General features: G+C 35.8%; 1 protein-coding gene and 2 long non-coding RNA genes across 3 annotated transcripts in view; 1 reads left to right on the forward strand and 2 right to left on the reverse strand.

Annotated features, from left to right (window-relative positions):
• The window catches only part of dpy (fibrillin-like protein dumpy), an 87,997-nt gene that overhangs the window by 63,809 nt on the left and 7,481 nt on the right, over positions 1-16,707 (forward strand). Inside the window, 43 exon segments of the mRNA XM_015327207.2 lie at positions 77-400; positions 477-776; positions 854-1,159; positions 1,263-1,577; positions 1,667-1,978; positions 2,064-2,375; positions 2,470-2,799; positions 2,874-3,179; positions 3,293-3,598; positions 3,699-4,013; positions 4,082-4,402; positions 4,479-4,793; positions 4,877-5,212; positions 5,295-5,591; positions 5,667-5,972; positions 6,064-6,381; positions 6,467-6,796; positions 6,873-7,178; positions 7,269-7,601; positions 7,678-7,980; positions 8,054-8,359; positions 8,434-8,751; positions 8,835-9,158; positions 9,241-9,546; positions 9,630-9,962; positions 10,044-10,343; positions 10,432-10,737; positions 10,819-11,136; positions 11,233-11,559; positions 11,644-11,955; positions 12,066-12,389; positions 12,483-12,788; positions 12,873-13,172; positions 13,263-13,453; positions 13,455-13,587; positions 14,018-14,341; positions 14,425-14,745; positions 14,831-15,100; positions 15,183-15,371; positions 15,451-15,804; positions 15,887-16,099; positions 16,169-16,366; positions 16,451-16,645. Of these exon segments, the coding sequence (XP_015182693.2) occupies positions 77-400; positions 477-776; positions 854-1,159; positions 1,263-1,577; positions 1,667-1,978; positions 2,064-2,375; positions 2,470-2,799; positions 2,874-3,179; positions 3,293-3,598; positions 3,699-4,013; positions 4,082-4,402; positions 4,479-4,793; positions 4,877-5,212; positions 5,295-5,591; positions 5,667-5,972; positions 6,064-6,381; positions 6,467-6,796; positions 6,873-7,178; positions 7,269-7,601; positions 7,678-7,980; positions 8,054-8,359; positions 8,434-8,751; positions 8,835-9,158; positions 9,241-9,546; positions 9,630-9,962; positions 10,044-10,343; positions 10,432-10,737; positions 10,819-11,136; positions 11,233-11,559; positions 11,644-11,955; positions 12,066-12,389; positions 12,483-12,788; positions 12,873-13,172; positions 13,263-13,453; positions 13,455-13,587; positions 14,018-14,341; positions 14,425-14,745; positions 14,831-15,100; positions 15,183-15,371; positions 15,451-15,804; positions 15,887-16,099; positions 16,169-16,366; positions 16,451-16,645 (12,759 nt within the window).
• On the reverse strand, positions 3,844-4,489 carry LOC149032497 (uncharacterized). The gene is made up of 3 exons (XR_016176645.1): positions 4,337-4,489; positions 4,054-4,243; positions 3,844-3,960 (listed from the first exon to the last, which is right to left on the reverse strand). It is a non-coding gene; the product is annotated as an uncharacterized LOC149032497 (long non-coding RNA).
• LOC149032498 (uncharacterized) lies at positions 8,218-8,841 on the reverse strand. Its single transcript, XR_016176644.1, has 3 exons — positions 8,703-8,841; positions 8,446-8,556; positions 8,218-8,353 (listed from the first exon to the last, which is right to left on the reverse strand). It is a non-coding gene; the product is annotated as an uncharacterized LOC149032498 (long non-coding RNA).

The following is a 16,707-nucleotide window of genomic DNA, read 5'->3' on the forward strand; positions in this document are numbered from 1 at the left end:
GATATTTTACTATTATCGAACATTTATTCATAATATTATTCTACAAATTTTCATCATCTATATTCGTTACTTTTAGCAAAACCACAATTTGAACCCGAAAAGGATCCTTGCATTCCATCACCGTGTGGTCCAAATTCGCATTGTCGTAACATCAATAATTCACCATCTTGTTCTTGTATGCAAAATTATATTGGTTCCCCTCCACAATGTAGACCCGAATGCACAACGTCAACCGATTGTGCAAGTAATTTAGCTTGCATACAACAGAAATGTCAAGATCCTTGTCCTGGATCTTGTGGTCTCAATGCTGTTTGCACAGTTCATAATCATTTACCAATTTGTTCATGTTACGAAAGTTACACGGGAGATCCATTTGTCAGCTGTCAATATAAACCAATCAGTAAGGAATTAAATGTCAAATTATTCATCTTATTTATTTTTTAAAAATAATAATGCAATATAATTTCATAATATAGCTCAAGTCCCATTGGAAAATGATGTCTGCAATACGTGTGGTCCTAACAGTGAATGTAAACAAGAAACATGTGTTTGCATAGCCGAATATTACGGTGATCCTTACGTAGGTTGCCGACCTGAATGTGTGCTAAGTTCAGATTGTGCAATTAACAAAGCATGCATTCGAAACAAATGTATAGATCCTTGTATTCAGACATGTGGACAAAATGCTATTTGCAATGTCTTTAATCATGTTCCAATGTGTAGTTGTCCATATGGTACAACTGGTAATGCCCTTATTTTGTGTCAGACTACCAAAGGTATTAATAATGATTTATTGAAATAATGTTCACTTCATAGAACAGATTATTTATATTTATTCGTTTTATGTATGTAGCTCCAGCCATTAAAACACCGTGTCAACCATCACCATGTGGTCCCAATAGTATTTGTCATTCTTTCAATGATCAAGCAGTATGCGCTTGCTTACCTAATTATCTCGGAACACCACCAATGTGTAGACCCGAATGTACCATCAATTCGGATTGTAGAATAAATCAAGTTTGTAGAAATCAAAAATGCGAAGATCCCTGTCCAGGAACATGTGGTTTGCAAGCAAAATGTATCGTAGTCAACCATAATCCAATTTGTTCTTGTCCTGAACGCTATACAGGAAATCCTTTCATCCAATGCGATATTATAAGTAAGCTGCAATCAATTTGTAATCTTACAAAACGAAATGCGATATTATTCACCAATAGTTTATATTTTATAACACTTAAACAATTACGTATACCTTCCTACAGACGAAGTTTACAAGCCAATTGTAAATCCTTGTCAACCATCACCATGTGGTCCGTACGCTATCTGTCAAGTTGTCAATGAGTCACCCTCTTGCTCGTGCCTTCCCGAATACAAAGGCTCACCACCAAATTGTAAACCCGAGTGCATATCTAATTCTGAATGCCCCGCCAACCAAGTTTGCATAAAACAAAAGTGTACAAATCCGTGCCCAAGTTTGTGCGGTACAAATGCAGAATGCCATGTTGTTCATCACGTTGTACATTGCGTATGTCCGAACAGTTATACCGGAGACCCATATACCAGCTGTTCGTTTATAAGTAAGATCATAATTATACGTAGAATCACACACATATGGACATATAACTTTATATAATTTATTCTCATGTATAATTTTTCATTGTTTTAGTATATCACCCAGAATCATCTCCCTGTTCCGAAGGTATTTGCGGTACGAATGCCATATGCAAAGAACAAAATAAAGTTGGTGTTTGTTATTGCCCACCTGATTATATTGGTAACCCGTACGAAGAATGTAGACCTGAATGTGTTATCAATCCTGATTGTCCATCTAATCAGATGTGCGTACAAAATAAATGTCGAGATCCTTGTCCCGGCATGTGTGGTCAAAATGCTGAATGCGCAGTTGTCAATCATCAACCATTCTGTACTTGTCGTCCAGGATACACTGGTGATCCATTCTCTTTCTGTAATCTTGATAGTAAGTTTTAATTATATTCTCTTGTTAAAAATGTGTTTCAAATATTAAGTAAAACTATTAACAATATGTTCATTTTTTCCCTCAGTATTTATGGAGGAAAAGAATGTTTGTTCCCCGTCACCTTGTGGTCCAAATAGTCAATGCAAAAATATATCTGGTCAACCGGTATGTTCCTGTTTACCAACCTATGTTGGTAATCCACCTGGCTGTCGACCCGAATGCGTTGTTAGTTCCGATTGTCCGTCTCAACTTGCATGCAAGGATCACAAATGTATCAACCCTTGTCCAAGCCCATGTGGATTAAACACAAAGTGTATTGTTGTCAATCACAGTCCAATTTGTAGTTGTGCACCTGGATACAGTGGTAATCCTTTCACAGTGTGCACAGCAATACCATGTAAGATTTCCCAATAATCTACATATTATGATTGCAAAGAATATTTGTATTAATTATTTTTTTTCTATTTTTTTTTTTTTTTTATCATTTTCAGCTGTAACAATGCCTAGCGTTGTTGATAAAGACCCTTGTGTGCCATCCCCTTGCGGCCGATTCTCTCAATGTAAAAACATTGGCGGTACACCTGCATGTACATGTTTAGAAACATACATTGGACAACCACCAAATTGCAAACCTGAATGTACCATCAATTCCGAATGTGCAAGTGACAAGGCTTGCTTTGAAACAAAATGTAGAGATCCCTGTCCTGGTTCATGTGGTTCAGGTGCTATTTGTGCTGTAGTTAATCATATTCCAATGTGTACGTGTCCCACAGGATACACCGGAGATCCATTTACTCTTTGCCGATTATTACCTGCAACACGTAAGCTTTTACATGTTAAAAAACGAATGATATATGAGAACCATAATCCTGATGAAAATTCTTTCATTCCTTAGCACCAACAATTATACCTGCTGATTTATGTAATCCATCGCCATGTGGTCCAAATGCAAAATGTTCCAACGGTACCTGTACTTGTCTACCAGATTTCCAAGGCAACCCATATCAAGAATGTAGACCAGAATGTGTCCTTAATTCAGATTGCTTACGAGACCAAGCCTGTTCTAGAAACAAATGTATAAATCCATGTATGGGAGCTTGTGCAGCCAATGCCCTATGTAATGTTATCAATCATATACCTATGTGTAGTTGTCCTGGAAATATGACTGGCAATGCATTTAGTCAATGCATACCTGTACAAGGTATTTTTCCAAAATGATCTAACGATTATTTTTCTTATTTATCAATTGCAGTTAATCGGTAAATGATCGATAAAATAGTGATGTATACTATAATCAATTGTTTGTTTTATTAGGTCTACCTCCTATTAATCCATGCAGCCCTGGACCTTGTGGCCCTAATAGTGAATGTCGTGTAGTAAATGGACAAGCTGTATGTTCATGCATAAAAGGATATTTAGGAATTCCACCAACTTGTAGACCAGAGTGTATAGTCAGCACTGATTGTCCACAAAATGAAGCTTGTAACAATCAAAAATGCGTAGACCCTTGTCCTGGATCTTGTGGAATAGAAGCTTCATGCAATGTTGTTAATCATAATCCAATCTGTAGTTGTCCATTGCGTTATACCGGTGATCCTTTCGTACGCTGTATGGTTTTATGTAAGATATATTTCATTTGTTTTTTTCATGTCATTTATTTTTCCCATTCATTTATACAAAATTTAATTAAATAAAACAAATAATTATATTTTATATACAGTGGAACAACAACCACCAATAGATCCGTGCCAACCATCGCCCTGTGGCCCTAATTCTCAATGCCAAGTAATTAACAATTCACCTTCGTGTTCGTGTCTTCCTGAATTTTCGGGATCACCACCAAATTGTAGACCAGAATGCATTAATAATAACGAATGCATTACTCAATTGGCTTGCATCAATCAAAAATGTAAAGACCCATGCATTGGGGCTTGTGGTTCCAATGCAAACTGCCATGTTGTAAGTCATACACCAATGTGCACCTGCATGAATGAATATACTGGCGATCCTTTCACTCAATGTACATATAAAGCGCGTAAGTATAAATTTAAATTAATAAATCCATTCATTCGAACCATTTCTTAACAATTGTTATATTTTTAGCCTCGCTACTTCCTGAACCAGGACCATGTGATCCATCTCCTTGTGGTTCAAATGCAATTTGCAAAGAACTCAATCGAGTAGGCTCGTGTGTTTGCTTACCCGGTTATATGGGCAACCCTTACGAAGGTTGTCGGCCCGAATGTATTCTAAATTCTGACTGTTCTGCAAATAAAGCTTGCATCAATTCCAAATGTACAGACCCATGTCCTGGAACTTGCGGATTAAACGCCGAATGTCAAGTAATCAATCATTTACCAATTTGTAATTGTTATCCCCGGCACACTGGCAATCCATTTACGTCTTGTAAACCAATAGAAATGGGTACGTAGTTATACCAACTTTAGAATACTCATAAACAATGTAACAACATTTGATAAGTTTTAATACTATTTTGTAGATGTTCAAGATGCAATTAGCAAACCTTGCAATCCTTCACCGTGTGGACCAAATAGCGAATGTCGCGTTGTAAACGGACAATCAGTTTGTACATGTTTAGCCAATTTTATAGGAGTTCCACCAAGATGTCGTCCCGAATGTTCAGTTAGTGCCGAATGTTCACCTACCTTAGCTTGTATAAATAGAAAATGCAAGGACCCCTGTCTTGGCTCGTGTGGTCTAAATGCCAGATGTGAAGTTATCAATCATAATGCAATATGTTCATGTCAACCTGGATTTATGGGTGATCCGTTTATTTCTTGCTTTAACATTCCAAGTAAGATATACAATGCTTGATGCGTCAAAGATACGTTTTGAGTTAAAATTCACCTATAAATTTTATAATTTGTATCATTATAGCTGACAGACCCACCGAAACACTTCCACCTTATGTTAATCCATGTGTTCCCTCACCTTGTGGTCCATATTCTGAATGCCGTGACATTAATGGACAAGCATCCTGCGCATGTTCACCAAATTATATAGGAGCACCACCTAATTGTCGACCAGAATGTATTAACAATTCAGAATGTCCAAGTAATGAAGCATGTATTCAAAAGAAATGTCAGTATCCTTGTAATGGCGTATGCGGAATCGGAGCAACGTGTTCTGTTATCAATCATATACCAGTATGTACCTGTCCAGATAAATTCAGTGGTGATCCATTCGTTAAATGTATTCCAAAAATTGAAGATGGTAAGATAACATTTAAATAACGATTAACGTATTAAATAATACAATTATTCGATATAAATTTATTATTTTTATTTATCAATAGACCAAACGGATAAACAAAATCCATGCGCACAGTGTGGTGCAAACACTCAATGCATTAATGAAATTTGCATTTGTTTACCGGAATATCAAGGAGATCCTTACTTGGGATGTCGTCCAGAATGTGTATTGAATTTCGATTGTCCAAGAGATAAAGCTTGTATTAATAACAAATGTAGAAACCCGTGTACAGGAATCTGTGGCAGGGATGCCATTTGTTCTGTTGCAAATCATGTTCCTATTTGTACTTGTCAATCGGGAATGTCAGGCAATCCATTTGTTTTATGTTCACCTGTAGAAGGTACGATCAAATTTTTATTGATATATTCCGATTCATATTTTATAATATATCAATAACTATGATATCTTTTTATAGCATCCGTAGAAAAAGATCCATGCAATCCTTCACCATGTGGATCGAATAGTCAATGCAAGAAAATAAACGACCAAGCAGTTTGCTCTTGCATTCCTGGATATTTGGATTCCCCACCAAATTGTAGACCCGAATGTATAATCAGTTCGGATTGTTCATCAAACATGGCATGTAATAATCAAAAATGCATAGATCCATGCCGTGGAACCTGTGGTATTAGAGCACAATGTTTGGTAGTCAATCACAATCCAATTTGTAGTTGTCCCGCAGATTTAACAGGAGATCCATTTACCATGTGCATTTTCATACGTGAGTAATCAATCACAATTGTCCTAACAAATACATTGTCATATTTTTATTTTGCTCATTTCATTCTAACAATATTTTTTTTTAAATGTAGCAGAGAAACAACCTGACATTACTAATCCTTGTGAACCATCACCATGCGGAGCAAACAGTCAGTGTCGTGTCGTAAACGATGCACCATCTTGTTCTTGTTTACCAGAATTCATAGGATCACCTCCCAATTGTAAACCAGAATGCATTAGCAACAGTCAATGTTCTACACAATTGGCTTGTATCAATCAAAAATGTCGAGATCCTTGCCCAGGTTCTTGCGGTGTTAATGCAGAATGTAGAGTAATAAGTCATACACCTATGTGTGTGTGTAGTTCAGGATTTGTTGGTGATCCATTTGTACAATGTACTGCTAGAAAACGTAAGTAATATTAAATCATATCATAATTGCATAAATGATTGAATTTTTTTATTGACAAAAACAAAAACATTATTCATATATGTAGCTGAAGAAGACACAAGTATGAAAGTAACGCCATGTCTACCATCACCATGTGGATCTAATGCACTATGCCGTGAATTAAATGGTGTTGGTTCTTGTTCGTGTTTACCAAATTACATTGGAAATCCTTACGAAGGCTGTCGTCCTGAATGTATTATTAACAGTGATTGCATTGCCGATCAAGCATGCATTAGATCAAAATGTCAAAATCCATGTTCAGGTTTCTGTGGTCAAAATTCCGTTTGCCAAGTAGTTAATCATGCACCTTTGTGCACTTGTCAAAGTGGATACACTGGTAATCCATTCTTGTATTGTAACATTGTAGAAGAAACGCGTAAGTTATATTATTAATATTTGATTGGAGACATAATTTTATCGAAGAATTCAATTTAATTAAGTTTCATTTATAGCAAAACCAACAGATCCATGTGTTCCTTCACCCTGCGGTCTTAACAGTCAATGTCGCGTATCAAACAATCAAGCAATTTGTAGTTGTTTGCCTACATTTATTGGAGCACCACCTGCATGTCGTCCAGAATGTACTGTTAGTTCTGATTGTTCTACAAACCGTGCATGTAAAGATCGTAAATGTATAGATCCATGCCCAGGAATTTGTGGTATTAATGCAAGATGTGAAGTAATCAATCACAGCCCTATCTGTAGTTGCAAAGTAGGTTCAACTGGTGATCCATTTGTAAGATGTTTCGATCTTGCACGTAAGTATAAAACAATTGTATCTCAAATGTTTAACACAATTATTTTTTATTGTGTAATTAATTTAAAAAATGGAATGAATATTTTTGTAGCACCACTTAGTCCACGACCTGAACCAATAAATCCATGCGTACCATCACCTTGCGGTCCATTCTCCATATGTCAAGATAATAAAAACAGTGGAATACCTACATGTACCTGTATGGAAAATTATATAGGCAGCCCACCCAATTGTCGACCAGAATGTACAATAGATTCTGAATGTATTAGTAGTAGAGCATGTTTGAGACAGAAATGTACAGATCCTTGTCCTGGTTCTTGCGGTATCGGAGCTAATTGTTATGTAATCAACCACATGGCAATGTGTGTATGTCCCAATGGTTATACAGGAGATCCCTTCGTCAATTGTATCTTAGAACCAGAACGTATGAAATCATTTATAAAATTAATTTGTATTATTTTTATCCCACAAGTTTATTGCATGATAAAAAATGATTACAGCTACACCTGATTTACAAGATCCTTGCCGTCTGTCACCATGCGGTTCGAATGCAAAATGCCATAACGGCACGTGTACCTGTCTACCGGAGTATCATGGTGATCCATATTATGGATGCCGTCCTGAATGTGTACAAAATCCAGATTGTTTATTAGATAAAGCTTGCGTTCGGAATAAGTGTTCTGATCCATGCTCAGAAGCATGTGGCAAAAATGCACAATGTATTGTAATAAATCATACTCCAATGTGCAGTTGTCCTGATGGAATGTCAGGAAACGCATTTGCTGCGTGTTATCCCGTAAAAGGTAAATGAACATCATGGTAATTCCTACGTATATGTTATTTTCATATATACCTTACAAACAATTCATTTTATAGACCCAGAAATTGTCCAACCATGTAATCCATCCCCATGCGGACCAAACAGCAGATGTCAAGAATTTAACGGGCAAGCCGTTTGTTCTTGCGTTTCCGGATATATTGGAAATCCTCCAGCATGTCGACCCGAGTGTACTGTTAACACTGATTGTGCATTAAATGAAGCTTGCATAAATATGAAATGCAAAGATCCTTGTCCAGGCTCGTGTGGTATATCAGCTCGTTGTCAAGTTATTAATCACAATCCTATTTGTAGTTGTGCACCCATATTTACCGGAGATCCATTTGTTCGTTGTATACCTAAACGTATGTATTAATTATCTTCATATATTTTCATGAAACTAACAATGTATTAATTTTTGAATTATTTTTCTATTAAGCCGATGAAGTACCACAAACTTTAAATCCATGTCAACCATCACCTTGCGGTCCTAATTCTCATTGTCAAGTTCGAAACAACGCACCATCGTGTTCTTGCAAAGATGGATTCATTGGCACACCACCTAATTGCCGACCCGAATGTATTAGTAACAGTGAATGCAGTAATTACTTGTCATGTATCAATCGCAAATGCGTTGATCCATGTCCAAGTTCTTGCGGTGTAAATGCTGAATGTCACGTATTAAATCATATACCCACGTGTACTTGCCTTTATGGTTATACTGGTGATCCATTTATACAATGCACAGTTAAACAAAGTAAGTAACAAATTTGTTCTGTTTATTCTAAAACCGATGTACATGATAAACAAATGATTCACATTTTCATACAAATTTTTTAGCCGAATCACCACAATTGAATCAACCATGTCAACCATCTCCTTGCGGAGTAAATGCAGTTTGTAGACAACTTCAAGGAGTTGCTACTTGTTCATGTTTACCTGAATACATAGGAAACCCTTACGAGGGATGTCGTCCTGAATGTTCAATCAACTCTGACTGTCCTTCTAATTTAGCTTGTGTTAAATCTAAATGTACAAATCCATGTCCTGGTACTTGTGGTTCCAACGCAGACTGTCAAGTTGTCAATCATTTACCTATTTGTACTTGTTTGCCGCAATACACTGGAAATCCATACACAAATTGTTTCTACGAAATGGTAGAACGTAAGTTACTAAAATTTTCTATGAAATATCTTTTTAATTTACATTAACCAAATAACTAAATAATAATTTATTATACTTGCAGCTACCGATAAAGAACAAGATCCATGTAGTTCACCTGTTTGTGGCCCTAATAGCAGATGTCAAAATATTAACGATCAAGCCGTTTGTTCATGTTTACCAGAATTTATAGGAACTCCACCGAACTGTAGACCCGAATGCGTAATTAATTCAGAATGCGATTCGAAATTAGCATGTATTAAAAATAAATGCGTAGACCCATGTCCTGGAACTTGCGGACGCAATTCTCAATGCAAAGTTATACGTCACAGTCCTATTTGTAGTTGTGCATTCGATATGACGGGTGATCCTTTCGTTTACTGCTTTTCAGGTAAATATTTATCAATCGATTTATTTCTTTTCAAATATTCTCCACAAAAAAATCAAACTATAATTAATTACATTTTTCAACAGCACCAAAACCGGATGATGTATATCCCAAAGATCCATGTACCCCATCCCCTTGTGGGCCTAATGCAATGTGTAAAACCATTAACGATGTACCAGTATGCAGTTGTATGAATAATTACATTGGGATACCACCTAATTGTCGCTCGGAATGTTCCATAAATTCAGATTGTCCTGCCAATAAAGCTTGCATGAGAGAAAAATGTAGAGACCCATGTCCTGGATCTTGTGGTCTTTATGCACAATGTTCAGTTGTTAATCATACACCAGTATGTACATGTCCTGAAGGTTACACTGGTGATCCTTTCGATAACTGCTATCCCAAACCTGAAACAAACAGTAAGAATGTTAAACAAATTATATTTTTTTTATATACATTTATATCATTTAACTTAATCAATAATTTATCATTTGTCGCAGAAGATGAACAAACTGATCCTTGCAAAGAATCATTGTGTGGATCAAATACTCAATGTAATGAAGGTATTTGCATGTGTCTACCAGAATATTTTGGAAATCCATACGTTGGTTGCCGTCCCGAGTGTGTTGTTAATACAGATTGTTCTCGTAATAAGGCTTGCATACAACATAAATGTCAAAACCCTTGTATCGGTGTCTGTGGCATTAATGCTGAATGCAATATCGTTAATCATTTGCCTATGTGCAGTTGCCCAGAAAATATGTCCGGTAATGCGTTCATATCTTGCACTCCTATCGAAGGTTTGTATACTTGAAATATTATTTGCAAGATTGGTAAATCGAAAAGATTTGATATTAATTGGTGATTAATCAATGACACATTATTTAGACGTAACAGCAAAGAATCCTTGCAATCCATCCCCGTGTGGCCCGAACAGTCATTGCAATGAAGTTAATGGTGTTGCTGTATGCGCATGCATCACTGGTTTCAAAGGAACACCACCTTCCTGTAGACCAGAATGCGTTGTAAGCTCTGATTGTTCTCGTAACAGAGCTTGTAATAATCAGAAATGTATCGATCCATGCGCAGGAGCCTGCGGAATATCCGCAGAATGTGTTGTTATCAATCATAATCCTATATGCAGTTGTCCAGCGTCATATATAGGAGATCCATTTATAAAATGCATACCTCAACGTAAGAATTTCCCTATAACCAATTAGTTCAATTTTTATTCGGAAATAATTGCTAACTTATATAAATGTTGTTACTTTACAGAATTAGAATCAAAACCTCCAATAAATCCTTGTCTACCATCACCTTGCGGACCCAATTCATTGTGCCAAGTTTTAAATAATGCACCATCGTGTTCTTGCCTTCCCGAATATAATGGAAGCCCACCAAATTGTAAACCCGAATGTATTAGCAATAACGAATGTCCAATTCAGCAGGCATGTATCAATAGGAAATGTAGAGATCCTTGTCCAGGATCATGTGGAATTAATGCAGAATGCAGTACAGTCAGTCATATTCCCATATGCTCATGTACCAATGGTTTCACTGGTAATCCATTTGCACAGTGCTACCCGCAACAATGTAGGTTTAAACAAAAGGATATACCCTATACATACTTGAATTTTATACATAAGTATAAGTCATATAATAACATCTTTTATTTTTTTTGGATTGTAGTATATGAAGTACCTAAGTTACCTGATTTGTGTCGAGAAATATCATGCGGCACAAATGCTAAATGTCGTATATCACACGAGACGGCATTCTGTTCGTGTCTACCTGAATTTTATGGAAACCCATACGAAGGTTGTCGACCCGAGTGCGTTGTTAATTCCGATTGTGCTCTTAATCAAGCATGTGTACGTAATAAGTGTCAAGATCCCTGTCCCGGAACATGCGGCTTGAATGCTGTTTGTTACACCATCAATCATATACCATCTTGTAATTGTCAATCTGAGTATACTGGTGATCCATTCACTCGTTGTAATCCTATCGGACAATATTGTAAGTTTAATAATATCCCAAAATATTTCATGTCAACCCATAAATTGATTAGACGATTATCATGCAATAACATATTTTCCACAGTAACGCCAAGTATCAAAGACCCGTGCGATCCTTCTCCATGTGGACCAAACAGTCAATGTCTTAATACCAATGGAAAAGCTAGTTGTTCATGTTTGTTAAATTACAAAGGAGCTCCACCAAATTGTAGACCAGAGTGTGTTGTCAGCACAGAATGTCCTATAAACCGAGCGTGCATGAATCAAAAATGCGTTGATCCTTGTCCTGGTGTATGTGGAATAGAAGCCCGATGTGAAACCATCAATCATAGTCCTATTTGCAGTTGCGGTAGCGATAAAACTGGAGATCCATTTGTCAGATGCTTTGACATATCTTGTAAGTGATGACCACCGACTACAATTCCTGATTCATAAGATTTCCATACTCTCTTTTAAAAGATTTTGTGATCGTATTTATTTAATCATGAATTATTTTCTCTTTTATAGTGACAATTGATTTTCCGCAACCTGGAAACCCGTGCATACCATCCCCATGCGGACCATTTTCATTATGTCAAAATTATAAAGATTTCCCATCATGTTCCTGTTTGCAAGATTATATAGGTACACCACCCAATTGCCGTCCAGAATGTTCAATAAATTCTGATTGCATTAGTAACAAAGCTTGCATTAGAAACAAATGCAAGGACCCATGTCCTGGATCTTGTGGAACAAATGCTATTTGTACCGTTATAAATCATACCCCATCTTGTACTTGTCCAAATGGATATTCCGGGGATGCATTTACCAACTGCGTTCTTGTTCCAATATGTAAGAGACTTCAATAATTTCCTTACAATATGTTTATGAAAATTGATACATCCAATAGTTCTTCACATTTTAACATATTCCAATATTCTACAGTTGGAGCACCCGAATTACCTGACCCATGTCATCCATCTCCCTGTGGATTGAACGCTATATGTAATAATGGACTTTGTGAATGTATAAACGAATATCATGGTGACCCATATCAAGAGTGTAAGCCAGAATGTATACAAAATCCTGATTGTCCATTCAATAGGGCATGCATAAATAACAAATGTGTCGATCCTTGTGTTGGAATTTGTGGTCAAAATGCAGAATGCACTGTCATTAATCATATTCCAACATGTAGCTGTCTCCAACAATATGAGGGTGATCCTTTCAGTATCTGTAAACGCGTACAACGTGAGTCCTTTATTTATTAATCCTAATCATAATATAATTACAAGATGAAAAGCATTCTAATATAAATTAAAAATATGATCACAGCCCGTAAAACACCTTGCAATCCTTCACCGTGTGGACCCAATAGTGTATGTCACGAATTCGGGGAACAAGCATCTTGCTCTTGTCTTCCTGGTTATATTGGAGTACCACCAAGTTGTAGATCGGAATGCGTTGTTAGTTCTGACTGTGAACAAGACAAAGCTTGTATCAATAACAAATGTCAAAATCCTTGCGAAAATGCTTGTGCTTACAATGCATTATGTTCGGTTCGTAATCATAATGCCATTTGTAGCTGTCCTCAACAATACACCGGTGATCCATTCGTCAATTGTTTCCGAATGAGTAAGTTTATTATCTGAATTCTTGCGACAACCCACCAAGATAAAAAAAATTTCCTTATGAATAGAAAAATAAACCATCATTTTTTGCTAGACCCGCCATACGAAGAACCTTCAAGAAATCCATGCAAACCATCGCCATGTGGATCAAACGCACAATGCACAGTATCAAACGAGCAGAAAATTTTATGTACCTGTTTACCCAACTTCATAGGATCACCACCAAATTGTAGACCTGAGTGCATTATAAATACCGATTGTCCAGCCAATCAATCGTGCATCAATAAAAAAATGCAGTGACCCTTGTGTTGGATTATGTGGTATTAATGCAATTTGCCAAGTTACCCTTCACCAAACTCGTTGTGATTGTCTCGAAGGATACACCGGAGACCCACTTAGAATGTGTTCCGTATTTTTGAGTAAGAAATGTTTAACATTTTATTCGTCATATTATAAATAATGTAATTTATATTACATTACTATAATATCTTATATATTTCAGTTGAATTTGTAAATATTGTATAAATGATATTATATGCACAAAATGCATGTTACACTATTGTGTACAATAGCCTTCGATTGTACATACATACATATATATATATATTTCACTTTTTTCAATCATACATTAAAAAATATTTTTATTTCAATTTGAATATTTATAATTAAATAAATTTATATTTTTATATATTGCTTTTTAGTACGTGTACAATATTTGTAAAAAAAAAGAAACAATGCTTGCTATTGTTATTATTTGTTTTTACATAGAATAAGGCAAATTGTGATTAACATATACGTACGTTATTTAATAACAACAATTAATGGATGAATTATTGAATTTTATTGCAGTGATGGCTAAACCACCGTCGAATTTAAGTCCATGCAGTCCATCACCGTGTGGTTCCAACGCTTATTGTCGAGAAATAAACAACATTGCTGTTTGCGAATGTATACCAGATTACAGAGGTGATCCTTATCTTGGTTGTCAACCAGAATGTTTATTGAACACCGATTGTCCAAAATCTCAAGCGTGTATCAGAACGAAATGTCAAGATCCTTGCATCGGTACTTGTGGAATAAACGCCATTTGTACTGTGTCAAATCACATACCCATCTGTTCCTGTCGATCACCAACCATCGGTGATGCATTCACTCATTGCTTTATGCCAGAAGGTAACAATAAAAAATATATTTTTAAGATTACATTTTTAATACAGTTAAAATAATTTCTAAATTTATATTTCTTATGATATTAGAACCAATCAGAACAAACCCGTGCCATCCTTCACCATGCGGACCAAACACTATCTGTGAAACGTTACGAGATACAGCAATTTGCAAGTGTCTTCCTGGAATGTTAGGTACACCAACAGATATAACAGGTTGTCGTCCAGAATGCGTCGTTAGTTCTGAATGTCCAGTTGATAAAGCGTGCGTGAATAACAAATGCATTAATCCGTGTTCGTTGAATGTATGCGGAATCAAAGCAACCTGTAAAGTACTCAATCATAGTCCATTATGCAGTTGTATTCCACCATTGATTGGTAATCCATTTACCGAATGTTATCAACAAACTGGTTAGTATATCTCAATTTTTATTAATATTTTATATAAAGATTTTATTAAATAGGAATTAATACTAATCAACATTTATTGTTGTAGAAATCGATCCGTGCAGTTCATCTCCATGCAATTACAATGGCGAATGTAAAGTAAGAAATGACGTAGCTTATTGCGTTTATCCAGAATGCGTTATAAATTCCGATTGTCCAAGGGAAAAAGTTTGTTTGGCACAAAAATGTAGGGATCCTTGTATCAATGCATGCGGAATAGATTCCATCTGTCAGACCATTAATCATAAACCAGTATGTTCTTGTCCAAGTGGTTTCATGGGTAATCCTCACATAAAATGCACGATTACTACTCAAGAAGGTAAATTATTATTAATACATAAATTATATAATAATATTTGTATTACATGTTAAATGATCAATTAATTATTACAAATTTACAGTACCAAGTTTGGAATGTACACATAACACCGATTGTACGAACGATAAAACTTGTTCGAACAATAAATGCATAGATCCTTGCAGTGTTCATTCATGCGGTCTCAACAGTCGTTGTTTTGTTCAAATGCACAGAGCAATTTGTGTTTGCAACGAAGATTTCACTGGTAATCCTCAACAATATTGTCACAAAAGTATGTATCAGTATTGTAATTGACAACACAAATAATTCAACAACATTTTGTATAATAATTATAATTATTTGTTTTATAGTTGGTTGCCGTGGTGACAATGAATGTCCATTGACTCAATCTTGTATCAACAATGAGTGCATAGATGCTTGTCAAGTAATGCAATGTGGTATCAATGCGTTGTGTACTGCTGATGGTTATCATAAAGCTCGTTGTTATTGTCCTGACAAATTTTTGGGCAATCCTTATCAATTATGCAAACGTCCAGAATGTACCAGTGACAATGATTGTTCACCTTCTTTGGCATGTCAAAATTTACAATGTACAGATCCTTGCTCGTGTCCTTCTACTGCTCAATGTCTGGTTATTAATCATCGACCAAGTTGTCAGTGTCCACCTGGTTATATCGGTGATCCTTACACATCATGCACTTTAGGTAAACTTACTTCTGATTAAGATTACAAATATTTTATTGAACCTATACACACATTATCATAAAAATATATTTGTATTTATAGAATTGGAAGAACCTGTTCCTGAATGTCAAACTGACGTAGATTGTCCCAGCAAATTGGCGTGTTTCAATGGAATTTGCAGAGATCCATGTACAGAAACTAAACCATGTATCGCTAGTGCCAAATGCAGTGTCGTAGACACTTTACCAATGAGAACTATGATTTGTGAGTGTCCACGAAACTTCATGGGAGACGCAACAGTTGCCTGTATTCCAGGTATTTAATTAATTTTTAGCTAATAATGACGACAATTATTGTTTAACTTGATTAACGTTTTTATTACAGTTGACAAACAAATTGGCGTAGTATGTGTAAGTGATTCCGAATGCAATTCGGATATGACGTGCTTAAATCAACGCTGCATCAATCCATGCGCTGTTAATCCGTGTGCCACCAACGCAGAGTGTTATGTACAAAACCATCGTCGTATTTGTCAATGTCCTGTAGGACATACCGGTGATCCATTTGTAATATGTTTCGAAGGTAATAAAAATATTAAATATTATAAAGTATATCAAATTTATAAAACTTGTTAATATTAATCATAATAATGTTTCTTTTAAACAGAAAACAACGCATTGCCTAAATGTGAATCAAACTCCGAATGTCCATCCAATAAAGCATGTATAAATCGTTTATGTCAAGATCCATGCTTAAGTAACAGATGTGGATCAAATGCTGAATGTATTGTCAATAGACATCATCCAACTTGTCATTGTCAAGAAGGTTTTGCAGGAAATCCACAAATACAATGTTTCAGACGTAAGTGTTATGATTGAAATTTGATTCTAATATTAATCATAACGTTTCCTTTCAATAATTTT

Source organism: Polistes dominula, unplaced genomic scaffold (assembly GCF_049000335.1).
Source record: "Polistes dominula isolate Pdom_NZ unplaced genomic scaffold, Pdom_raw_medaka contig_23, whole genome shotgun sequence".
In the NCBI taxonomy this organism is placed as follows: domain Eukaryota; kingdom Metazoa; phylum Arthropoda; class Insecta; order Hymenoptera; family Vespidae; genus Polistes; species Polistes dominula.